Here is a 27,557-nt window from a genome sequence, read left to right as displayed (position 1 = left end):
AAAAGCTAATAGTATTAAAACTGAAAGCAAAACCCCCATTATTGGCTGCAGCTTGGATAAGGGCATGGATTTCTACATTCAAATGAGTAAAATCTTTGTGAGTGCTGTTTTTTTGTGCTGCAGTAAATCAACAGCTTAGGCTGATGTGCTTGACTTTGGTCTGAATTCCTTTGCAGTTTTAAGAACCACTGCTGAATGAATGAACATGAAAATGAGCAGATGTTGTCAAATATGGTGAGTTCAGGTTGTGATACATGGATGTGAAAACCTTGTGAATGTCCATTGGAAATGTAGCCATGGTGCATGGATACATATACTTTGAGTGTTCAAAACCTGATGTGAACTATGGCTGAGTTTGAAGCATATGTTTTATATGAATCATTGCAGGAATTAGACTGAAGGTAAAGGTAGAGAGATGCAGGCATTTTGGTACTAGCCATGAAAGTAAAGTCTCAGCCTGATGAAGAGGCCACACAGTGAGAAATAAATTGAAAGAGCATGAAATTATGAAAATCAGGATGGGGAAAATTCTTTGAACAGTCAACTTTAAAAAGAATACAATATTAATATGATGACAAGTGTGAATGTCACGTGTGACAAAGGTTAAATATTTGTGTGTGTGTGTGTGTGTGTGTGTGTGTGTGTGTGTGTGTTGCGTGTGTACATGTGTGAAACTGGTCCTGGCATCTCAGCATGCACTGTTCTCTCTTTATTGCCATTCAGAGAGGAGAACTCTGTCTTGTCTTAGCACACAATCAAGCCAGGTATAATTCCTGCATGGATCGTGTGGACCATCTCCAGGCCCAACATCATACTAGGATCCTAGCTACACCTGAGAGCTTCTGGGGAAGAGAAAATTATTCTACTTTGAGGTTTGGCTATCCAATACTTACTATCCCATGAAGAAATGTGGCAATGCAGTCATAATACACATAATATGGTGACAAGTGGAAATGTCAACTATAACAAAGGTTAAATATTTGTGTGTAAGTGTGTGTGGGGGGTGTGTGTGTGTATGTGTGTATGTGTGTGTGTGTGTTTATTCGCATGTGTGTGTGAAACTGGTCTTGGCATCTCAGCACCCACTCTTCTCTCTTTAGTCCCATTCAGAGCTGAAAACTCTATGTTGTCTTAGCACACAATCAAGCCCGTTATAATTCCTGCATAAATAGTGTGAACCATCTCCAAGCCCCACCTCTTACTGGGATCCTAGCTACAGTTGATAGCTTCTGGGGTACAGATAATTATTCTATTTTGAGGTATCCAATACTTACTATCCCATGAAGAAATGTGGTAACGCAGTCAGAATACTCCCAATGCCCATGATGAAACACCCAGTTCCAATCAGCTTAGGTCTGTGTAGTGTGGATCCAAAGTAACTCACAAATACAATAACTAATAAATTCCCTGTAACAAAACCAAGTTATATCAATTGAATTCATGTTGGCAAATAATGACAGTCATAGTGTATAAATATCAAAACACTTTGTACTTGTCTCAGGTTGACTGACAAGAGGAAACTCAGTTTAATTGAATTGACCATAGAAAAATATGGTATTAAGAACAAGCAGGGCCTGGAGAGGTGGCTTAGAGGTTAACAGCACTGACTGCTCTTCCAGAGGTCTTGTGTTCAATTTCCAGCAACCACATGGTGGCTTACAACAATCTGTAACGGGATACAATGCACTCTTCTAGTGTGTGTCTGAAGACAACTGCAGTGTACTCATATAAATAAAAAAAAATAAATAAATAAATCTTAAAAAAAAGAATAAGCAGAAACTGGTCAGCATAGTTGTACACACCTCTAATCAGCCCACTGGAGTCATACTCAGGTTGATCTCCATCAGTTTGAGGTGAGCCTGGTCTACCAAGCAAGTCCAGGAAAACCAGGGCTATTACATAGGGAAACCCTGTCTCAAACACCAAAAACAAAAAACAAAACCAAAAACATGTAGAAGCATTCTTATTTTGTTTTATATTTTATGGCAGGTTTATTAATTTTCTTTTTAAACTCATGTGTATATATATGAACATATGAGTGCAGTAGCCACAGAGGCCAAAAGAGACAAGTAGGATCCTTTGGAGGTGGAGTTACAGGTGGATGTAAGCCACCAGACATGGATGCTGGAAATCAAACTTAGGTCCTCATAAACAGCAGTAAGTGCACTTAACATTGGGAGATTTTTCCAGTTTCTTGTTTGGTTGTTAGTATCCATTTTTACTTGTGGAACCAACCTCAGCAGCCATCAATAGCTATGTCACTTTAAACTAGACATATCATATTTCCCCTTATTTGTACCAAAACTCACAGAGAGCACTAGATTCTGGGTTGCAAAAAATATACTAATTTTTGCACTAGTCTAATTGAATATATTTTGGAAATAATTGTTTGACAAAATGGCTGAAGCTGATTTTTTTGAGAAATTTCAAGTTGTCTAGTGTGTACTAGGATAAGAAAAGTAGAGAAAACACTTCTTAATAGTAATCAAGGCCAATTAATTAATGCAGTTTTCATAGATTCCTGCTTTTCTTTAAATCTGTAATATGTACCTGCTATGGTATTCCCTGCCAAAAATATCATAAAAGAACAAACCACAAACTAAGTTACAAACAAATGATAAAACACATTAGTAATAAGAACAGGTAGATGGACAGAGATTCTGTCAGACCTCAGGAAAAATCAATTAATTAGGAGCTTTGGTAAATTTTCCACAATAAACAACTACTTAAAATGTCATGTTGATTGTGGATTATCCAGGGAAATGGAAAACTCCAAATGGGGAGTAAATTCTCATCTCTTAAACAGCAAATAGATAGATTCAAAGAGTTACCGAGTGTTAAAAAAATGATATGACATGAAATTACAAATGAGGACTAGCCAAAAAAATACATGAAGTAACAGTTAAAGAAGAATTAATTAGAAAGAGAAGAGATTTGGGAGGGGGGAATTTTTAATGTGAAAGATCAAAAATGGCAAAAGGAAATGAAAAATATTGTAAAGTTAAAAATAGAAAATGTATAAACTTAATTATGTAAGATGACATCCAATCATAGATAAAACAAGAAACAGGCAGGAAAGGAGACATACAGAACTTCCCAAGAGTACCAGAAGCTTACAGTGTGAGGCCAACCTATATACTGTTGGATTGCAGTGTCCATAGCTGAAAGCAATGAGCCTCTATCCTTAGAGATAGATAGATAGATAGATAGATAGATAGATAGATAGATAGATAGATAGATAGATAGATAGATAGATAGATAGATAGAGATAGATGATAGATAGACAGACAGACAGACAGAGACAGCAGCAATGAGATTTTCATTATCAGGGCTCAGAGATACAAGCCTCAAGCTTTTAAATTCTCAAGCCATATGCTTTGAGAAACACATTTTCAACAAGTAGGACTTTATTTGCTTCTTACTTATAAATAATTGTCAGAGGTATACTAAGAAAAAACAAAAATAAAATTTGTATTCATAGATTCAAGAATAATTTAGGCAAGGAAATATGCTATAAAAGCACAATGAAAATTAATATTATTATAACTGTGTAATTTTAATTGTTTCCATGGGGAACACAAAATTGAGGCTGGGGAGATGTATGAGTGCCTAAGAGCACTTGATGTTATTGTACAGAACCTGTTTGGAATCCTGTAATCATATTGGGTATTACCTGTAACTGCAACTCCAGGGTATCCAATGCCCCCTTTCAGCCTGTGAGGGCATCCTCACAACCTCAACACACACAAATTCAGTTTGTTTATTTGTTTGCTTGGTTTTTTGTTTGTTTTGAGACAGAGAAGTGTAATACTGTAATATATATATATTATACTGTAAATATATATTACACTATATATGTATATATACATATATATATGATGTAAAATATCATATACATCAAAAAAATTTTAGTAACCAAGAAGATAGATGGGTAATTCCTTATGATATTATTTATAAAAAATACTAGCTTAAATATACACTAAGTCAAGTTTCAAGGAAAATGATCTTCAAATTTGTAGGAACTGTTGTAAATCCATATGATAGACATAATAGTGAGGGTCTCTAAATAATTAAAGAGAAAAAAATATGAAGATGAAGAAGAAGGGGATGCAACAACCTTCTGCTTCCAGAGGTTAGAGGATAATCCCTTTGCTCAACTGCACAGAGCTCTGGTATCACTGAAAATGATGTGAAAACCAAAGTGAAGGCAATGGAGTAACATCTACAGTGTTATAGACCAATCCTCCAGAGAGTTAAAGAGCAGAGATCTAACACAGACCATTCCAAAGCTCTCCTTTACTCCTTAGATCAAAGGCAATATGGCTCCTCAACTTTTCTTTATTTCTGGTCTTAAGAGAGGGAAGGGTAAGTCTCCCAAGAGTTAGTTTGAAATCAATGTGTCTGTGTAAAATCAATCCTTCAAAATCCTCTTTGCAGAGTGGTTGGTCATCACTTTGTAGAGTATTCAGTAATATCACTGATTTTAACTTCTAGGCATCAGCAACACTGCTTCCCAAGACATGACAACAAAAATGATATTGCTTTATTTTTTCAAAAAGGAGAGTTATCTCTGGTTGAGAAGCATGGGTACAGTGTATGACTGGACTCCATTTCCCCTCTGTAAGTCTGGTGGTTACATAGAAATAAACATTACCAATTTCAAAGCTTCCATCAATCAAACCAGAAATAGAAGATGGTATTTCAAATCTTCTTTCTATCTGAGTGATGGAACTTTTCATAATGACTGCACCTAGTGCCTTGCATATGTAGCTGAGTGAGAGGGCTGCCAAAAATATCTAAGAAAAAGCAGAAAGAGAGGGTAGAGGAACATTAACCAACAAAGTATATATACTATTTATAGAATTCAATGACTTTTCTACACGATACTATTTGTTGGGATTTTTGTTGTTATTGTTGTTGTTTTTAATTAAAGTCTTTCCTTTGTAGCAGTTGATATTACCTTACCTCTTACTGTTCTGATTGAACAGATAAAGTATAACTTTCTAATTTGGTAATCATTACAACAGTAAAGTTAACACAATTAGATTATAAACTTATTTCTAAGTGGATAATCTCAGTCAGCCATTACTTGAGCTTAAGTTTTGTTTCTGCAGCAGCCAATTCTAGGGATTGGCAGGATGTTTTCAACAGCAGTGTTTTTGAAAACCCAGAACAAAGGTGAAATCTGAGCAGTTAATGGAGGTCCCATACAAATACAAATACAAATACATTTGATCTGAGGTTATTTTTGGGTTTTGGTACTTTTTTTATTACCATGAGGAGACATTATACCTGAGGCATCTTATAAGGAAGTTTTAATTGGAGCTTTGTTTATAGTTTTAGAGGGTTAGTTCATCACTGGTATGGAGGGATGCCTGGCCTCAGGCCAGCAGGTACTGTGCTGGAGCTGTGTCTGAGAGTGTGTATGATACAACCAGGAGTCTAAAAATCAAAAAGAAAGAAAAAGAAACTTGGGAATGTCATGGGCTTTCTGAAGCCCCAAAGCTCACTCTCAATAACACACCTTCTCCTACAAGGCCACAGCTCCTTATCCTTCTCAAACAGTTTCAACAGCTGATCAATGTTGAGGTTATGGAGATCATTCTCATTCAAACTACCACAAATAAAAAGTTATCAATATAGTTAGCGATTTATTCTTACAAAACCTATTAATTCATCTTTTATTTTTTCTTTGATTCATTTTTTCTTTCTAGCCTATGTCCACATTAATAAGCAAATTCTTTTTGTTCTAGTGTTAAAATGTGACATTATAGAATGTGAGTTTGTGTCTCCTCAAATCCCTGTGTTGAAACCATACCCACAGTAGTATTGGGGCTATGAAGAAGATGTTGGTTCTTGAGAGCTGAACCTTCACATTGGGTTTATTGGCCTTATGATAAGAGAAAACACAGTGCATGATCCTCTTGCTTTGTCATTTAAGGATTCTCTAGGAAGAAGTCCACCTGCACATCCAGAAAGATTCTTGTCACCTGACCCTGGCTCTGCTGGGGCCTTGACTTGTTCCTCAGGCTCCAGTGATGAGCAAAACCAACTGCTAATGTTTAAGTTTTATGGTTTGCACAGTTCTTAACAGAACATGCAAGTCATAAGGAGGTAGAGTGGTACATTTAAAGTAGTGAGAGGAAAAAGTAATAAAACCTGCTGATTACAAACTGTAGTCACAAAACTATCCTTCAAATGTCAAAAAGAAATCAGTATTTTCCTCAGATGAGTAAAATTTATGGGATCTTATTACAAAGTGAGAGAGAAGGGTAGGAATGTGGAGTGTGAAGAATGGAAATAAGAGTGTGAAAGATATGTGACACTGCATGTAGATGTACAAATTCAGAACAAAGTCAAATGCAGCCATGTAGAAACTTGAATTATTAAATCCAAGTAAGTTAATCACCAATCCATAAAAACTCTGGCATACAGTTTTTTCTTTTAATCCTTAGTTATAAATTTCTCAGTGAAAAAGTAGATGATTTGTATCAACAGTGACAGAAATTTTAAACACAGATGAGCTTATTATCATATTAAAATACATTTTTAAATGCAATTGCAATGCTATTCCCTAAGAACATATGTGATGTACACAAAAGGAAACAAGAAAGAAATAAAACCATGTCACTATGAAAAGCAATGGACATAGAAACAGACACAAAAGAACATAAGTGGGAAAAAAAAGAAACACATTTCACACAAAGATTAGCAAAGTTGCAACAGGAAGTGTTTCCTGATGCTATTTACTTTAATGTAAATAAATTCAGCACAGAAAAACATGATGGTTGGTTTAAAAGATAAAATTGGAATGAAACTGGGGCTAGAGAGGTGGCTCAGTAGTTAAAACACTGTGTGCTGTCCCAGAAGGCTAGGGTTCTGGTTCCATTACCCACATCATGATCACACTGCCTGCAATTCCCATTCCAGAGGGTCTGATGCCCTCTTCTGGCCTCTTCTGTCATCAAGCACACACATGGTACACAGACATATATGAAGGCAAATCCACTCATACACTTAAAATAATAGCATGATAATTTAAAAAGTAAAAATGAGCTGAGACTCTCTATATGACTATATCAACTAAGTAATGATGTAATAACCTCTTTTAGTGTAAATATGGAATTTATTTTCAAAGATATCTGATAATAATCACTAAGCAGGTTAACATGTTTTCTAAAACCTGTTTGTCACCTCAAACATCATGTTTGAGATATTAAACTTCATGTTTAAAAGACATAGAAATATGAAAGATTTCCTCCAGGTATCCACGCAGGGAAGCAAACCACATGAAGATAAGAATGAAAACCCAGTGCAGGTTGACCTTGTTACCCTGGATCAGACTTAAAGAAGTCTAATGACAAGTGGTTCATTGTTAGGATAACTGAGACATAATACAATTCGAAAAATATTTTAGGCAACAATTAGTCCAATCAATCCAACTCTAAGTGCTCAATAAAGCTTATTATGTGACTACATAATTTTACAGAGTACATATGACATAAGCATAGGTTTTATAAATAAATGAGCAAGAATCTAGTGTAGTCTCTGAATCATAGCCTAGATGTCAATAAAGGTGGTTATAAAGTGAATGTGGCATCTCTCTTAAGGATGGTTAACACTCTAGGGAGATAAGAGTCTGTGATAATTATTCTGAAGAATTTGGGTGAGGTCTGCCTCTGTAACAAAAGGTGGGTAACATCTGTTGTACTTCCAAAGACATGTCATTAACAAAATCTGTTCTCTGCTTTCTCAATGGAATGCAGATATTTGAAATTTTTTCCTCCATTGAGGAGAGACCCCTGCATGATTTATATTCCCAGTTCACTTAGTGCTGCCTGTGAGTACAAGGGTCTCTGTGTCCTCAATACAATAGATCTAGAGATAGATGATAGATAAATAGAAGATAGATAGGAAGATGATAGATGATAGATAGATAGATAGATAGATAGATAGATAGATAGATAGATGATAGATAGATAGATAGATGATAGACATAGATTGATAGAGATGATTGATGATAGATAGAAAGACAAAGAGATGATAGATAGATAGATAGATAGATAGATAGATAGATAGACCGACAGGAGATAGATGTGATGTCTAAGGACAGACATCAGATATGGAAGATATCTAAAGACAGAAATCAGATAGAAAAGAAGGATTAGGGAAAATTCTCTATGCAGATAAAAACCAAAAGAATGCAGCGGTGGTCATACATCTAACAAAATTTGTAAATATAGCAACAGCAAGACTAGTACACTATGGAATCAATAATTATAACACATATGCACTTCACAATAAAACTTCTAAGCACACAAAGCAAAGGGTGATAGATAAGAGAGAAAGATAGCAACACAGTGGCATCAGAACTCGTGCCTGCTTTGCTTTCTGCCATGGATTAATCAAGCATAGGGAAAATGAATGAAGAAACAGACAAGAGAGAAGATTTAGGTAGGGAGAGATGTAGATGTAGATTAGATATAAATGAGATATATAGATATAGATAGATGGAGATACAGATACATGATAAAGAAAGAGATATAATGCTATAGACATCAATAGGAGCCAGCAGACAACTAGAGGGCACTCCACTGAGTGACAGCTGAATATAAATCCCACAAATAACCCATGTCTTGCCACATAGCATGACTTTACATCCCAAACACACACATAGACAAACACAACTGCCTCCATCTCCAGCTTAAGGGTACCAGGAATCTTCTCTTCTAGAATGTGTGGGATCTTGCACTTAAATACACACAACTATAAACCTGTATATACATAATACTAAATTAGTAAAAAAAAAAAAAAAAGTCCTTTGGTGAAAAACACATTATTTTCAAAACTTGGATTTTTCTGTTTTTTTTTTTTTTTTTTCCATTTCTAGATTAATGCTGTCATAGTAGGGGAGAGTAATTGGTATCTTTTAAATCTCTTAAAAATTGTTGGCTGGGGAGATTCTTAAACCAAAAATGAAAGAAGGATTTTATCTATGAAAACTAGTCCATCACCAGCTCCACATTAACAAATAAACAACAAAACTTTGTTATTATCTAAATAAATGCAGGAAAAAACACATTATGTTGTTGATGTTTGGTCTGTTGCTCTGTACTGTAATGCTGAGTGCAGGCCACCAAGACCTGATTGCCCCAAAGATGAGAGAGTCCACTCCTAGACTGTAGAGACCCTATGTTACCTTGCCCTCAAGTTATTTATAATTGGTGAATAAAGATGAGGACAGCTTACAGCTGAGCAGAAGAAACATTGGCAGAGTTTAGAGTTCCTGGGCTTTGTGTTAGAGGAGAAACATTGGAGGGAGAAGGAAAGAGAGGAAAAGCTACTATGGGTCAGGTGAGTCAATGGGAGTTAAAAGCAGCCCAGAAGAAACATGGAAAATTATATAATGAGATTATTGGCTAGGAAATATCCATAATAGCATAGAGTATAGATATCTGCCAAGTTCTTGTCTGATTAAGACTCATTGTAAATATAAAAGTTGTATGTGTGTCTTTTATCGTGGAAATAAATGATTAAAGGTGGGGTAGAAATAAATTATTAAAGGTCAGGTAGAAACCTCAGATGGGGATTAAATTTTATTACATTATAAAGTAAGTGCCACACCCTTTCACAATAAAAACAACGTGTTGGTCTGAATGAGAATGGCCCCTATAGTGTCAAATATTTGATGTCTCAGTCCCTATTTGATGATGGAACTTTTGTAGAAGGATTAGGGGATGTGACCATGTTGAAGAAGGTTTGTCACTGGGGGTTAGGCTTGACCTTTCAGAGGTGCAGGCCATTCCTAATTAACCATTTCTTCCTGATGATGGGCCCCAAGATGTAAGCTTTTATCTACTCCTCCATCCATGGCTGCATATCTTCTGCCATGCTCATTCCCACAAAGGTTATAGACTCTAACACTTTGAAACTCTAAGTTCCAAATATGTTCTTTTTCCTGTAAATTTCTTTGATGCTTTATCTAGCAAGTGATGCTTTATCATATCAGCAGAAAAGTAAATAATCCACACAGACAAACTAGAAACAAATATGAGATACTTCAATAAAGAAGGCATATGTATAAGCCTATAACTAACAGTCTTCTTGACCGGGAACTGTTGTCATTCCCTAGATGAGAAGGAAAGTGAAGGTGTGTGCATTCTCCAAGAACATCCACTACACTGCTAGAGACTGAAGGTAAGGAAAAGAAAGAGAAGTGAGAAAGGAGAAGGGACAAAAATCATCTCAAGTTCATAGGACTCCAAGAGCCAAAAAATTCTTGAGCAAAAAACCATACCTCACATATTCAATTTCAATATATTTCATTAGAATAATAACTAGATAAGGTACACTATGGCATATTTGTGTGTATGTGTGTGTGCGCATGTGTGTGTGTTACTTCATATGTTGGTGTATACCTACAATCCTAGCCATTTTGAAGCTTGGACAACATACCAAGAACCTGAGAAATGAAAGGGGTCATGGAAAAGAGAAGTTGTAAAGACATAGATTCATAGACTTGCAGATCAACTGAATAGAGCAGAGATTCCAGAAACCTTTCTACTTGGGCAGATGGCTTTCAGCAAGTGCCAAGGATGCACAGTGGTGTTGGGAAGGCTGAGTCATCACATTTAAAAGGATAAAGATGTAACCTTAATTTACATCATATAAAAATTAGGTCAATGGAATGAAGAGCCAAGTATAGGACCTAATATTTCTAAAGGAACAAAAGACGGGAAATCTTTGGAGTTTAAATATTTTTCTAATTATGTGTGTGTGTGTGTGTGTGTGTGTGTGTGTGTGTGTGGTGTGTATGTGTGTGAGTGTGTGTGTATGTGAGTGAGTGTGTGTATTATGTGTGTATGTGTGTGTGTGTGTGGTGTGCATGTGTGTGTGGTGTGTATGTGTGTGGGTGTGTGTATGTGTGTGAGTGAGTGTGTGTATATATGTGTGTGTGGGTGTGTGTATGTGTGTGAGTGAGTGTGTGTATATATGTGTGTGTGTGTGTGTGGTGTGTATGTGTGTGAGTGTGTGTGTGTGAGTGTGTGTATATATGTGTGTATGTGTGTGTGTGTGTGTGTGTGAGTGAGTGTGTCATGTGTAGGCATTTACACCAAAGCACAAGCAGAGGTCAGAAAACAATTTTACTGAGTTGGCTCTATCTTTTGTAATTTATATAAATTCTGAGACTTGAATTCGTACTTTGAGGTTTTGGTGGTTATTGTTACTTTAATTTTATTAATGCAGTGTTTTATAGTGATTTTCGTAGTTTGAACATCCTCATTACTCTTGATCGAAATCCCACTTGGTTGTACTGTCATGTTCTTTTAATGTGCTGATGAGTTATGCCTGATAGCATTTCAGTGATCACTTTGGCTTCAACAGCCAGCAGAATTTTGGGATCATAATCTCATGAGTCATTATCTCATGTTGGTATCAGACAGTAACAGTGAGTGTGGAAGTACTCCTTCACTTCCATCTTTGACAGAGTTTGGAAATGGTTCTTTAATTCTACACTACCTGTTTGCTTGAATTCTTCAGTGAACAAATGTGGTCCTGGCTTTTCTTGGAAGATGTTATGATTCCGTTTTAATAGGGTATGTCCCTCTAAGAATGTACTCCTGTTGTGAGATACACACCATTAGGAGAACAGGAATTGACAAGTGTTGGCAAAGATGTGCAGATGTTGGTGCTGGCTGTTAGGAATGTAAAATGGTGATGTCACTATGGAAATTCCTACAGCGAGTCCTCTAGAAAGACATAGAATGACATACCCCAATAATCTTTCCCAGAATCTATTTTAAAATCTTCTAAATCAGGGTCTTAAAGAGATACTTCATGGTTGTTTCACTTTTATTTATAGATATATGGCGTCAAGGGTCCAGGTTAGTCTACTCTGTTAGTCTTCCTGTAGAGTTGCTATCCGTTTTGAGGCCCATTATCCTAATGTTTTTCTCTCTCTCTCTCTCTCTCTCTCTCTCTCTCTCTCTCTCTCTCTCTCTCTCTCTCTCCTGAATCTCTGCTGAAATAGGATCTTTCTATGTTACCCACTGGCCTCAAATTCCTGGAGTCCAGTAATTCTCCTGCATTGACCCTTTAAAGAGGGGCCATACATGGGTACTCTCATGACCAGTTCTATTTTATCTTACTTTAAAATGGTAGTGTCGGTGTCTTAATCATCACTCTTCTTTAGTATTAAATAAATAATGATGTATTAGATTTATCAGTGGAATCAAACTGTTCTCTTAATATAAATCATACTTTGAATCAAATTTTTAATTCATTTGGCTTCACAGTTACTGGACCTCCCATTGATATAAACATTTATCTGTGACTCTCTTTAAAACATAACCTCCAGTTTCCTTTTCTTTTTTCTCTTCTACTATCTTCTTTTCCTCTCAAATTATTTTCTGCTGAGTTCATTTGATAGTGGTTCCTCCAAATTATTATCAGGATTTCATTATGTTGATCAAGCATATATTCATGTAGGTTTGTGTTCATACCATTTATTATTCCTTTTTACTATATTTTAACTGAACAACACAGCTTGAATCCCCATTGTAAGTAACTGTAAATAACAGACTATTCAAAATTATTCCTATGGACTTGAGAGATTGCTCAGAAGAGCACTGGCTGCTCTTTCTAAAGAATGAGGTTTGGTTCCCAGCATCCACATGGCTGCTTACAAACACCCAGGACTCTAGTTCTAGGAGACTAGAGTCTGGCATCTGTATGCAGATGGTGCACAGGCATACACATGGGCACACATATATGTAAAATAAACAATATTTCTTTAAATATGTTAAAACTCATCTGTCCAGAAAATACAGGTTTCGAGTTCTGGAAAAGGGTGATGTATGATGTCATTCTCAGAACTTAACAAAAAAAAATGTGTTTTTAAATGATTCTTAATGACTTGTATGTTTCCCCACATCTCTCAAAGAAATAATAATTACATCAATTTTAAATATTTGATATTTCCCCAGCACTTACCTTTCTTTCCCTATAGGTAAAATCTCTTTTGTAAGTTCACTGACATAAAGACTGTATATATATATATATATATATATATATATATATATATATATATATATATATCATTTATAACATTTATTTATATAGTATCTTGTATATATATATATATATATTTATAACATTTATTTATATAGTATCTTGTATATATATATAATACTACAAAAGGAATTCATACTAATGAGAGATTAGTATGTTGATAGACTGATTTGTTGATTATTAAATAAAGACAGAACATTATCATCTAAACCCTAACTCTGAAAAGGCTTGTGGGTGAGTACCGTGGAAATATTTCTAGGAATCCATGAGCATCTTAGTAATGTAGAAGTAATGTCTTATATCCAAGGACAAGTCTTGGTTCACATATAGGACACTTCCAAAAGTTCAGAAAAGAGGGTTTTTTTTTTCATGATTTCAATTTTAAAAGAAGCATTCACCATCCAAAATTTCACAGTCAAACACTAAATTCGTTTTATAAAAAGAAATAGATAACAGACATAAACTGACTGGGCACAGAGTTTCCCCAAGTCCCACGATCTTATGAGGATATAAGATACATTTAATATAGATGTAAATTTCTTTAGCTTATTGTCGTATGCTATATTCTTCACACTATATCATGTTGAAATGGTTACTACAGCCCTGTTCATAGTGTGGTACTTAGGATTTTAAAAGTTATGATCATTTACAAAGTGGTAGAGAAGAGAATTGAAGTCTTCAGTAAAAGACACATCAGAGGACTGGCAGCAGAGACTCATTTTTGTGCGGTTTCAAACAGAGGTAAAAGTGTTCACTTTCATCTTTAGATTTAAAATAATTTTTGAACATTTATTTTACTCTATGTGTTTTGTGTACATGAAGCGCATGCAATGTCCATGAGGGCCAGAAGAGATCATCAGATATATAATGCATTTGGAACTATAGTTACAGTTGTTTTGAAACAAATTTTCAGGTGGTTTGAACTGAAAGTGGGTCCTATGGAAGAGCAGGGAGTCTCCTTAACCACAGTTTCAACCCAGTATACCTTAAACTAAGGCTGGTAGAACCAAGAAAGGTTAAAGTCTATATTTATCTGCAATCCTGGAAAGGATATATTTACTTTGGCCAGAGATCTGAGCTTGAAATCCAATGACAACTACATGGTAAAGTGGGTTCCTTGTACAGTTTTAATTAACTCCACTTCTTTATCTGGGTTGCAACAGGTTTACTCAACAAACATTAGATGCTCTGCTGAGCTTCACTGTTGAGAATGTTTCACAAGGTCACAGAAAGTAAACTAAACCATGGAAACTCAAAAAAAAAAAAAAAAAAAAAAAAAAAAAAAAAAAAAAAAACTAAAACCACCTAAGGGCAAAAAGCCAGAGGCAAAAAGCACAATGTGGACTTAGTCCAGTCAACACCTTAAATCTGTTATGAAATAACCAAGAAAAAAGTGACTGAGGCCCCACATAGGTGAAGCTTCCATAGATGTAACCATTAACAACTAAGGTAAATCTTTAGGGGCTCAAAAAAAATTTACCCAAAGAAGAAATGGAATATAGACTGAAATATGCAGCAGGTGAAGGCTTTTAAGCTGCTGGAGAGCCTGGGAGCATTTGAAAAGGGCAAGGACTGAGGGAGTACCTGGGAAGGAACAAACAAGTCCAGTATCAGGAGGCCAATATGCATCTTAAATATAGCATAAAGATGGGAAATAGGGGATGATGATAGGACTTAGAGTGGGAAGGTGCTTGCTGTCAAACATGATGATCTGAGTTCAATCCCTAGGATCCACATGATGAGAAGATAGAATCAAGTCTTGTATGTTTTTCTCTCACCTCTACATGTGTTCCATAACATGTGTTCACATGCATGAGCACATGCACATACACACACAAGCACACACACACACACACACATACACAAAAAGAATTTAATTTAATGATTGTCATTATGATTGGAATGAAGTAGAATCTAATAGAATTCTAAATTTCCCTTTTGTTTGAGCCATATTTAATGGCTATTGGTATATTTTCTATAGAGAGACATTCGATTTACTTGCCAGTTGTTTGAGTCATTTTGTTTTATGATGTTTAATTTTTTGAGTTTTTTATATAACGGATGTATACATATATACCATCCCTCACGGTACGCCACTACATGCTTCCCTTCACTCTGATGACTCTTTCCTTTCCTATTCAAAACCTTTTCCAGTACATGCAATCTCATATGCCAATATTATTTTCTTTTTGTTTTTATTGCCTCAGCTACTGAAATCCTGTTTTTAGAAAGTCCCTGTCTATGCCAATCTCTGAATGAATTTCCTCACATTTCTCTGGAAATTTGAGACATTCAAGTTTCATAGAACTCAGTCTGACTTATCATAAATAGGATGCGATTATTATGCTTAGGGAAAAAGTTTCATTGTTGTACATATGGAGATTCTGTTTTCCTGGCACAGTTTTGAGGCACACAGGCATAGGTAGTATCTTAATAACACAAAGCTCTACTTGGCTGAGGCTATAACCTACACCTCTTTTCTAATAATGCCCCTGGTAGTCTAGGACTTTCATTGTTTGAATAGCTAAGAGAAAAATAGTTCTAATTCCTTCTATAATAGAAACTCTAGGAATACCTCACCTTTTATTCTATGAGGCCATCATTACCCACATTTCCAAAATTGACAAAGACATTATAAGATAAAACAAGGGCAGAACGTAATCTCATGTACACAATGAAAAAAATTAAAAAATAATTAGTAAATTTAATAGGCTATGGAAAAATAATTAAACTCCATGACTAAATTCTATCTCAACTGTACAAGATGATTCTATGAACCCTTATTGGTGGACTACAAAAAAGAATACATATGTATACATGTAATAATAAAGTGTTATAAAAACTAAATTATTTAACTTGATAAAGCTTGTGCACTAAAAACTCAGGCCCATTAATTAATTAATTAATAATTAATTAATTAGCTAATTTAGAGGACAGCTAAACAATTTCTCATAAAATATTCTGACCACAGAATTACATTCTGCGTTTGGTTAAGGGCAATGAAATTTGTACCTATACAAAACTTTGTGCCCGGATGAGTTGTGTACAGCAATTTTATTTATAATTTTTAATATGTGTAAACACCTGTGATGTTTCCTAATACACATATAACTAAATGGGATATCAGCAGACTGATATTAATTACCACAAATAAATGTGCTATATCATTTCTTAAAACCGCTCCAAGGAACCCAAATTCAAGCAAAGGTTCATTGACTATAGCCACTTTAATAAGCTGAATTCAGTTATATGACATACTCTAAAGGTGTAACTGTAGGTTGTAGGGAGATTACTGATTGCCATGGTTTGGGAAAATAGATAATGTGGCAGAGCAAATAGATTTTTTTTAATACAAAGAATTATTTACATCATTATATGTGTGTTTAATTTTATAGACAGCTTACTTCTCTAAAGAGAACACAAATGTCAGCGAGTAACTAGTGTACATCAGTTTTTTTTTTTAAAGAAGTACTACTCTTCTTTCTAAATGGGTGTTTAAAGGAGGTAAGACTTCATACATGCTGTGGAAAGAGTATGGACAATATTTTTGTTCTTCATTCACACTACTCTAGAAATGAAATTGGGAACAAAGTCAGAATGGGAGAGTTTCATCTTTGTCTTATTTTGTTTTGAGGTGATCATACAATACTTTTATACTTTTAAAGCATGCCTATTATAGTACAGACATAAACAAATTTCAAAAGCAGACACAGCAAGTATTAAGCTCTCTGCAACCTAATTAGCTCAAGGCAAAGATTTACGAAAGTATGTCATCACTGTGATTTAAAGCACATTACTGTGTGACTTCATTATACACTTCACTCTTAGACATTTGTACCCACTAGATCTGTGGGTACAGTTATGACTGTGTATTGTGTGCACAGGCTTCTGTGCAAACCTGAAAAGTGATTCTTGCTGAGTAATTAGTTATAAGGATAATTTTTTAGATACATAGATAAAACAACAGTAAATGGTCCAATAATAAAATCTTACTTCCCATAGGATCTTTTAGGTATTACTATTATATAAATCCAGTTACTTCTGTAATATGGGACAGAGTTGAGAATATGGGCTCTAGAATAAGACTACCACAGGCCAGCCTTTGCTCCTGACTCTGGTGCTTTCTATGAGAATGTTCCCCATAGTTTCATATATTTGAATGCTTGGGTCGCAGTCAGTGATATGTTTAGGAAAAAAGTAGGAGGTATACCCTAGCTGGAGTAGGTGTGGCCTAGTTGGATTAGATATGTCACTAGGAGTGGATTTTGATATTTAAAAAGTCCATACCAGGCTCTCCCCTCCCCTACTCCCCGTGCTTGTGTGTGTGTGTGTGTGTGTGTGTGTGTGTGTGTGTGTGTGTCTTTTTTTCTTTCTACCTGATTCCTGTATTGCTTTTAGGTACTACTACAGTGCTGTGCCCATCTGCCTCCTGTTATGGTGACCATGAACTAACTTTATAAACTGGAAGCAAACTTCCAATTAATTTTTTTTTTTAATAAGAGTTGCTTTGGTCATGGAGTCTCTTTACAGCAGGAGAACACTAACTAACATGCCAATTACAAGCTTTGAGACTTGGAATGGCTTTGGGATATTTTTGTTTTGTTTTTTGTTTGTTTGTTTGTTTTTATCAACTTGGCACAAGTTAGAGTTACTAGAAAGAGAAAGTGTTTATGTAAGATTGCTTATAAGAAAGTATATATGACAGCCTCTTGATTAATGATTGACTTAGTGTCAGCCATGGGGAGCAAACCAGTAACACTCTTCCATGGTCTCTGCTTCAGTTATAACTCCAGGTTCTTGCTCTACTAAATTCTGCCTCAGTGCTAGACTAACATGCAAGTGTAAAATGAAATAAATCTTTTCTTCCCAAAATTTATTTTGATCATGGTCTTTAGAACAGCAATAGAAACCCAAGTTAACAAGATTTAAGAAAACCCATCTTCTCTGGTTGCATATTAGGATTCTTTCATTGTCTATAAAATAGAGCTAATAATATCTGACTGGTAAAATTTTTCTAAGGATCAAGTCCATTAGCAAAAATAAAACAGTAGAGAAGAACCTGGCATGCAGTAAGTGTACAATAAGTGTTAGTCAATATTACTAGTGTTTCTTTCTGTCTTTTTGATTAGATAACATGCTTTGCATAAATATTTAAGTTGTACTCTGGTTCTTTTCTCCAGAAGTTCTGCAAAAGATATCACTTCACAATAATGCATGGAAATGAAGTCACCATTATGCAGGGTAATTCCCCAGAGATATACTGTAACTCAGCATAATATCCTAGAGATGTAATACAGCATAACAGCCCAGAGATATGTTGTAACACAGCATAATACCCCAGATATATATTGTCATTGCATTGTGTTGACCAATACTTTTTCCGAACTTCTGCTTAAACATTATTCAGGTATTTCATCAGAACAGACTTTACCAGAAGTCACTCAAAACAAACACATTTCATGTTCTTTGGACAAAGTTAAAATGGACTGGTTCTATTACAACATTCTTGCCACTGAGTATTAGCTGTGCTGTCTTCATTCTAGGTAAGGAATTTAAAATGCTAGAGAAAGACAACCATGGTTGATGTCTTGTCCTTCACAAGATGTTGAGGCTTTATCTTGGGTGCAAGAGTTGTTTTTTGTTTGTTTGGTTGGTTGGTTGGTTGGTTTGGGTTTTTTTTTTTTGGAAGGTGATTTGAATTAGCTTGTTTCCGCTTTACTGACTTGGCCTCTTCATGTCACTCTTCTCCTTTTTCCTGTGTGTGGAGTCACCTGTATTATCACTTAGCCATAAGTTTTGTGACAGAACAAAGTGTAATTTTATTGCATTTTCAGATGAGAAAATAAGGAAAGGACTGTATTAAGCTTTTGAATATGTCTTTCTGCCAGGTCATTTTATTAATGACAATTTCTCTCTCAACAGACTATGTTCTTTTGTTATCAGAATTTTAAGAATTACTAAGAAAATATTAAGGAAAGAATGATTCAACAGTTTGAGATTATAAAATGGCTTTTAGGCACTAGTCTAGATTTTTAGTTTGATTCCAAGAATATTTTACATAGCACATATATCTTTTGTTTAACATTTATAGTTATCTCTTGGACCATCAACAATCAGAGCAGATATCAAAATATTCTAATTTTCCAATGTCAATAAATACTCAAACACCTGAAATAACAACAAAAAAAGTTACCCAATATTTAAAACACTTAAATCAAGATATAGATGATGTTGTGAAAGTTTTATACTTCAATGAAAATTCTAATCTGAAACATATTGCTCTTTTAATTAACTGAATTCCTCCTTTACTAATTTTAGTTGGAAATTTGACACTCATCCTACCCTGAATCCATCGCAGAGCCTTGTCTTCTCTGGTTTTGAAGCTTGGGCCTCTGCAGATTGGCTTGAATGCTGAGTTTGGTCCATGATTGAACAGTGGTTGTGATGAGATTGTCTGCAATCACTGTTGATAAATACTTCTTTTGAAATGACCACCTATTTTGGGAGGAAAGGTGCCATTTATTTTACATTAACAATTTAATTTAGCAACAAGAAAAGCCATAATATCAACCCCAACCATTCAGTCATTGATATTTATTAAGAGCTTATGTCTCAAGTACTAAACTAAGTAAATTCTGTACACAAAATTGAGAAATAAAACACAATATCCTAACCACAGGGAGATTTTTAAATTGAGATTGGTAAATTTTTTAAAGGAAATGTTAAATCAGTAAGTTAAATAAGATTTATTTATATTTGAAATCAACAAAAGAATTAAATTGTAGAAACTAGGATTTTGATATCACTCTGCATGTCTAGGTTACATGGCCTAAGGAAAAAAATTGTGCATTAATTTTTTAAAAAAATTATAAAGTTCCAAAATGGGCTTTACATATAGTAGATACTCAAAATAAACAGAAAAAAATATATTCTATGACTTACAAGAACTGTATAAGATGACTTCACAGAGGGGTAGATCTGAGTCATCTAAATTATCTATAGACACAGAGAAACATAAACCTGACTAATAGATCTGCCTATTGTACAGTATGTTTCCTATATAGTAAACATTTTGTTGATTGCTATTACTTATGTCAGTGACAATCTGTAAATTTGATTAGAATACAGAATTAATAAACTTCTAAACTCCAATTCTAGAGGACACATCATGAGAGATTGCTGGACACTTCCTGTCACAACATATTAACCAACTAATGTAACCTTCCATATATATTTCTGTTGAAAAGCACTTTGCTGAAGATATGTTCACATCTTTAACATTGAAGGAATAGAGTATAAAATGCTAGGTCAAGCCACCCTGGAAGTTATTTAACATTTATACTCAAACACTCTCATATATATATATATATATATATATATATATATATATATATATTCTAGTATTATATATATGCATTAACATTTATATTCAAACACTTTTTTAAAATTATAAATACATAATTTTACACACACAGATATATATGAAAAAACAAATATGGAGGTATCATCATTCATATAAATGTGAATATATAGAAATATATATATACCACAAAAATGATGTCTGTTTATAAATAAATAAACTCCAGTCATTCCATTGTCTTCACAAGTTTCTGCCAATTGAGTACCCAACAACTTCTTTTCAGCTACCAGGTAGGGGCAGGAGCCAAGAATCAATCATATGTTGTGTTGAGGTTGTAATGAGTATATCAACAATTTCTCATACATATCTTTGTTCAGTATTAAACATTAGAAAATAGTTTTATCAAGTAATGTGAAGTAGGCATGGCTTGTGTAGTAGAGTGCCTATTTTTGCTTTACTCATAACTTCTATTATATTCCCAAACTCCTCAGGACAGCTGTCTCAGCCTTTTCATTTTTCAATGGATTAACTTCCTATTCTCCATCCTTGCCTGCCTGCCCATGTGCACTCTACCTGGCCTTAGAATCTTTCAGGGATCCCTGTACCATACAAAATGCAATTTATGGTCTCCATTTGGTGTCTTCACACTCTACACCCAACTCTTGTTTAAAGTTTTATTTTCAATTCACTCACAGGGCGTCCTCCACACATAAAGTCCTGTTTCAAGAGGAACACTATCCACCCTTTGAAAGTTTCTTTCTAACCTGAAGTATTCTTCAGCTCAAGGTTTTGTATATTCCCCAAGCACCTCTTTTCAGTGTTGCCTTTCCTGCACTGAAACAATCACTGCATGTCTCATATTCATGGAGTAAATATACCAGTCAAGCATCACATTCTCTATTTCTCTCTGTTCTCAAACCAACTGTGTATACATCTAAAACTTGTGGGAAAGATAAGCAACAAAAGTTTGGAAAGAAAAATTGTTGTTCCCTGTTTCTCATAGACATTAAGCTGTGAACTATGACTAACCTGGGTAAGAAGATCAGTCTGGATTTTAATCATATGATAAAATATATCTGCACTTTGGAACATGAAGTTTTATTTGGAGGTATGGGAAGTATTTTATCTGAATTTTTAGTTTTTTTTGGTTCTAAATGACTTAAATAATTTCAAATGAAGAATGTTTACAGATGACCACAGACATCTGAATGTACAATGCCAATCTTCCCTGAGGAGAATGTGTCTTCTCAGACAGATTGCAGGGAAGCAGTGGCAGCCTCTGCTTCTGTGTCTGCATGTATTATTTATGGGTCACAGGAATGCAAGACAGACAAGGAGCCATCTCCCCAAGAAACCAAGGAGGAAAAAGGAAACAGGACACACCTACACCTGTCCTGAAGAATTGGGGACTCTGGAGCCCCATCTTATTTTGAGAATAACAATTTGCTTATCAACTTTGCAAACAGGAGAAGAAAAGAAGTATTTTTGGGGATCCCTTTGTGCTGGCAGCTATGATAGTCTTAATTTTAAAATCTGATAGGAGATAAAGCCATCAGGAAAACTCTTCACTTCCCTCCATCTGAGTCACACAGAAGTTGGCATCTGAGGGGGAGCAGAGTCTGCCCAGAGACTGTGAAGCCCTGCCTGTTCCTATTTATCATCTAACTCAGCAACACCTTTCTTCCAGGTCAGAGGAAGTTAAAAAGAAAAAAAAGAGAAAGAGAGAATCAATTCTTCATTCTGTGTTGTTGATAAAACAATTCTCTATAGTGAATGATAAGGAGGTAACCCATGGTTCACTCTCCCAGAATAGAAGTTTATTTTTTCTAAACAGAACTGGAAATTGATTTTCAAACCTTATTTAAAATTATCCATTACTTGCTATAATTTGGGACTGTGGAAACCTGAGCCACATCTGTTGCCTGAAGGGATTGGTAACAAATTCTGAGAGCTGCACAGAAGAGCCAAGCCACACAACTTATACCATTTTATGCCAGGCACCACGAGCACTCCCAGATATTTCCTCTGCATTGAGAAGAAACACTGAAGAACAGATCAAAATAGTCACAAATCATCTTACCTGGACTCAGGCTTCTACAGCAAGTGTGGCATGTCCAACCGGTACCTGCTCTGAGAGTCCCACTTTAAAGCCTCTCAGCTTTTTTTTCAGTTCACTGATGATTAACTATCTCTTCAGGTCACCCTCCTACACAAATAGAAAAAAAAAGAAAATTAAAAAAAAAAAAAAAGAAGAAGCAAACAAAGATCTAGGTAAGAATTCAATTTGCTCCAGGCACCTGTGTTTTAAAGATTGTATTCAAAACTTACCAGAATATATACATTATCTTTTTATACATTGTATTATTCCAGTGCTAAAATAACAAGTTTCAACATTTGAAGCAACTTGAAGCTTTCATCCACTCCTATTGGTCACACATTAGTTTCTTTGAGATTATGAACACTACGTATTAACCATGGCACTTAAATCTCTTCTCAATGGAAAAGCACTCAGTGTAATTCTGAAAAAGAATCCAAGTCAATTCATGTCCAAAAGAAAATTGACACCATTGCTCATAACCTGGGTAGAGTTCTTAAAAATATTTTATTTAATTAGAAAATTATTTTATCATAATGATCTCAAAAAATTAAAACATCACAGAGCTGTATTAAGGAAGCCTCTGAAATAACCACTGTCAGTGTATAGTTATTTCATCTCTTTGGTTAGATGTATGCCTAGGTACTTATTTTTTATACCTATTACAAGTGGAACTTCTTTTCATGAGGATACAGTGTTGTCATGTATGAAGGCCAATGGTTTTTATATTGATTTTAAATCCTGAGTCTCTGTTTTAGGTGTTGTTCATACCTATGAGTTGGCTAGTAGACTCCAGAGGGTCTTAAATCATGCAATTCACAAACAGAAATGATTTGACAGTTTTCTTTCCCAGTTTCATGTCTTTAATGACTTCCACTTGCCAAGTTGCTACAGCTAAGGCTTTGGCAACTAGTTGAATAAAAGAAGGCAGAGTGGTCATTTTTCTCTTGTGCCTGATTGTAGAAGAAACACTTGCAGTTTGTTTCCATTTAATTTAGCTCTAGGTTTTCTGTCTTTAGCCTTTATTGTTCTGAGGCACGATTGATCTATTCCTGTATCCAGAGGATGTTTATTCATACAGATGTCATCTGAGACCACCCTAACAAACTCTCTCCATGTCAATCAAGAGAACATAGCAGAAAGAGAGGATTAGAGACAAAACCACCCTGATGGTCAAGCCACCCTGATAGCAGAGAGAGAATTAAAAAAACAATTCAGAGAAAAACTGCAAAATGTACTGATCAATAACCATCTGTGTCCTTCATAGCTTAGTTAAACCTGGTCAATCAATAATAATTGTCCCAGTGAGTGTGGCCAATCAGTTTAAAGGCTAAACAAAGTTTCCAATTAGGTTTAAGCAAGTTTTGCTGTTGTTAAAGTCTGCCTAGGCTAAACTTAAAATGTGTGTGCTTCAGAAATTTGGGGTCCTTCCTCCTGCAAGACTGAAGTGACCCTGACACTTCAGAATAAATATTCCTCTTACTGATTACATCAATCTTGGTTTAGGTGTCAATGTGCACTGCATATTTTGGAGTTCAGACTTTCAGGTTCAACATTTTGGTTCCATGACAAGGGAGCTCAGTGCATTAGGCCAGGGACTCGAAAAATTAGAAAAAGACTCTCAGGTACTGCAGTAATCTGTGTTTTGTTCTTTCAGTCTGTCTGAGACTGTCTTGTCTTCCCTATTCTGAGGGCCTTCTGATTTTGGCACTAGAAAGTGCCTTTGGTTCTGAACATTGGTATAGTCCTGGGATGTCTGTAGTTGTGGGATATGGACAACATGGGCAGGCATGTGAGAATACCTGTCCGTCAGGAGACTAGAAGATACTCCAAACTGAGAGGGTCCTCCTTCATCCTGAGGTGGCATGTTAGAGACCGCCACAGCTTAGAACTAATTCAGTTCTACTTCTGTGGTGCTCTGGCCTGTTAGAAAATCTATAATTGTTCTGTTTGTTTTTTCTGTTTTGTGTATACTGGGACTAACACTTTCCTTAGACCGAGGAGAGCCTAGAGGATGCTTCAGATCCCCAGAGGGGGTCAGGAGGAACCTGCTACTTTAAGAACCTGTTAGATGTGGTCCAGCATGAGCTGGCCATGTTGCCTGGCTACTGGATTCTTCCATTGGTGGTTTTCCTATGTCTTGATTGTCTCTCTGTGTGTCACATCTAGACCCACCCAGGGCTGGAATAAAAATTTTATAGCTGTCTGTGTAACCTAGTGTCTGCCCCTGTGCCAGAGACAAGCTGTCTGTATTGATTGTCTTTCTCTGTGTTTTTAGACTTTGATTGACATTATTTTGGATTAAATCTACCATGTCAAACATCCTAATTAACTATTAGAAGAATGTTTTAAAAGTGCTAAAGCAGTTGTCCACTCTCCTGCTGTGTTAACAAAAGGAAAAAAAACAACAAAAAAAAAACAAAAAAAAAAAAAAACAAAAAAAAAAACAAAACAAAAAAAAAAAAAAACAAAGGCTGTTTCAGAGCCCTCCTGAGAGCAGGAGAAAATCAGGAAATGTCCTGCCTTCTCTCTGACTTCTACTGGAGAGATCCTCAGTTCTGCTTTCTCTGTTTATTGTCTGTCCTTTGAGTGCCAATCTGTCCACGTGTGTCAATTCTGTCTTTGTTTCCTTGTTTAAATGATTGTTGTTCTATGTTTCATGTTAAAAAAAAAAATGGTTAAAACTTCTGGCTATCCACCCCTTGATTTAGTTTAAAACTTGCTTGAGAGACAGTCTCAGTTTACACAACAGAAGCTGATAAGTTACCCTGCATCTCTAGCTAGGAGTCAAGTTGAGCTAGAAAAGCCCTGCATAGAGCTGATTATTTACATAAGCTGCTTTTAAAGTGGCCAACACCTTTTGGGCTTCTAAGATAAGAAAGATCATAGTTGTTTTTTCCAAAAAACAAACAAACAAAAAACCTCTATGACAGTGTTTAATTGGGTTCAACAAGCAACAAAGTGCTTTTCTCTTAAAATTACAGCTAAAATATTTAAAAAATATATTTTTTAGTCTAAATATATAAAATGTGTAGCCACTTCATTTTTTGTTTCTGACTGGTTTTAATAATATAAATATGCTCTACAGGTCTTGGTTATAGATTGTTGGCCTATAAGTTATTAGATATAATTAAAAATTTACAACTTGGATAACAGAAAGCTGGCTTAAAACTAATAACTCAAGACACATTCTGGGGGATCCATAGAACCCATAGCCAGCCCTAGCACTCCCCTGCCACTGTGCGCCCCTCTTCCGGTCTGAGGCCTGTTGGTGAGTGCATCCCGGTTACTGCAGCCAGACACATTCTGGGGGCTCCACAGATCCCACAACTAGCTTTAGGTAGGAAAACCCACATACTACCCTGAACTCAAAGCTGGGTGCCCTGAGTGCTCAGAATCCAGCAGATACCCCCCCCCGCCCCTGCCAGCTAGCACCCCCCTTCTGCCCATCTCCCGGGTCTGAGGCCTAGACCAGACCTCTGCCAGGTCTGCAGTTGTGTGGACCCCGGATTCTGCCTGAGACATACTGGAAGGCCCACTCAACCCAGAGCCACAGAGGAACTCAGAGTGTCAAACAACATATCCTGAGATATCCAAGAGGAGACACTGCACCCAGAACAGCAGACAACTAGCTAGACTGTTACTTTGGAGGCACCATATCCTGAGGCATCCTAGAGATACCACCGTAATCAGTGCAGCTGGAAAAAATCATAGAGACATCTGGACCCCTAGAAGACCAAACACAAGCGAGACAACTGGAAAGGCAGGATACAATCAGAGACAGAAGCACAGGTAGCACTAGATTTAACCAGATGGCAAAAGGCAGGCACAAGAACGTAAGCAACAGAAACCAAAGTTACATGGCATCATCAGAACCCAGTTCCCCCATCATAGCAAGCCCTGAACACCCCATCACACCAGAAAAGCAGGATTCAGAATTAAAATCACTTCTCATGATGATGATAGAGGACTTTAAGAAAGACATAAATAACACTCTCAAAGAACAGATAGAAACCCTTAAAGAGGAAACACAAAAATCCCTTAAGGAATTGCAAGAAAATGCAACCAAATGGGAGAAGGAATTAAACAAAACCATGCAGGATCAAAAATGGAAATAGAAACAATAAAGAAATCACAAAGGGAGAATACCCTGGAGATAGAAAATGTAAAAAAACGATCAGGAGTCATAGACACAAGTATTACCAACAGAATACAGGAGATGGAAGAGAGAATCTCATGTGCAGAAGATACCATGGAAAACATTGACACAACTGTCAAAGAAAATGCAAAATACAAAAAGCTACTAACCCAAAATATACAAGAAATCCAAGACACAATGAGAAGGCCAAACCTAAGGATAATAGGAATAGATGAGGGGGAAGACTCCCAACTTAAAGGACCAGTAAATATCCTCAACAAAATTATAGAGGAAAACTTCCCTAACCTAAAGAAAGAGCTGTCCATAAATATACAAGAAGCCTACAGAACTCCAAATAGTTTAGACCAGAAAAGAAATACTTCCCGCCACATAATAGTCAAAACATCAAATGTACAAAACAAAGAAAAAATACTAAAAGCAGTAAGGGAAAAAGGCAAAGTAACATATAAAGGCAGACCTATAAGAATTACACCAGACTTCTCACCAGAGACCATAAAAGCCAGAAGATCCTGGACTGATATCATACAGACCCTAAAAGAACATAAATGTCAGTCCAGACTACTATACCCAGCAAAACTGTCAATCATTATTGATGGAGAAACCAAAATATTCCATAACAAATCCAAATTTACACAGTATCTCAACACAAACCCAGCACTTCAAAGGATAATTGGTGGAAAACTCCATCACAAGGAGGGAAACTACAACCTAGAAAAAGCAGGAAAGTAATCTTCCAAAAACCATAAAAGAAGGTAGCTACACAAACATATCTCCACTGCCAATAACAAAAATAACAGGAAACAACACTCATTTTTCCTTGCTATCTCTTAATATCAATGGACTCAATTATCCAGTAAAAAGACATAGACTAT

General features: G+C 35.7%; 1 protein-coding gene across 4 annotated transcripts in view; it reads right to left on the bottom strand.

Annotated features, from left to right (window-relative positions):
- LOC117715443 (solute carrier organic anion transporter family member 1B2-like) overlaps positions 1 to 22,656 on the bottom strand; it is a 51,120-nt gene extending 28,464 nt beyond the window's left edge. For 2 of the 4 annotated variants that reach the window (XM_034512254.2, XM_076940756.1), the window contains exons 1-4: positions 22,512 to 22,656; positions 19,414 to 19,566; positions 4,655 to 4,796; positions 1,275 to 1,407 (exon numbers count right to left, since the gene is read on the bottom strand). In XM_034512254.2, the coding sequence (XP_034368145.2) occupies positions 1,275 to 1,407; positions 4,655 to 4,796; positions 19,414 to 19,497 (359 nt within the window). In that variant the 5' untranslated portion in view covers positions 19,498 to 19,566; positions 22,512 to 22,656. Of the gene's footprint in view, positions 1 to 893; positions 921 to 1,274; positions 1,408 to 4,654; positions 4,797 to 19,413; positions 19,567 to 22,511 lie in introns of those variants that run through there. The other 2 variants (XM_076940757.1, XM_076940758.1) reach the window with 2 other exon arrangements.
- Positions 22,657 to 27,557: the final 4,901 nt, after the last annotated feature.

Source organism: Arvicanthis niloticus, chromosome 9 (genome assembly GCF_011762505.2).
Source record: "Arvicanthis niloticus isolate mArvNil1 chromosome 9, mArvNil1.pat.X, whole genome shotgun sequence".
Classification (NCBI taxonomy): Eukaryota; Metazoa; Chordata; class Mammalia; order Rodentia; family Muridae; genus Arvicanthis; species Arvicanthis niloticus.
The sequence above is the reverse complement of the archived record's forward strand: the minus strand, read 5'-3'. Positions and strand labels throughout refer to the sequence as shown.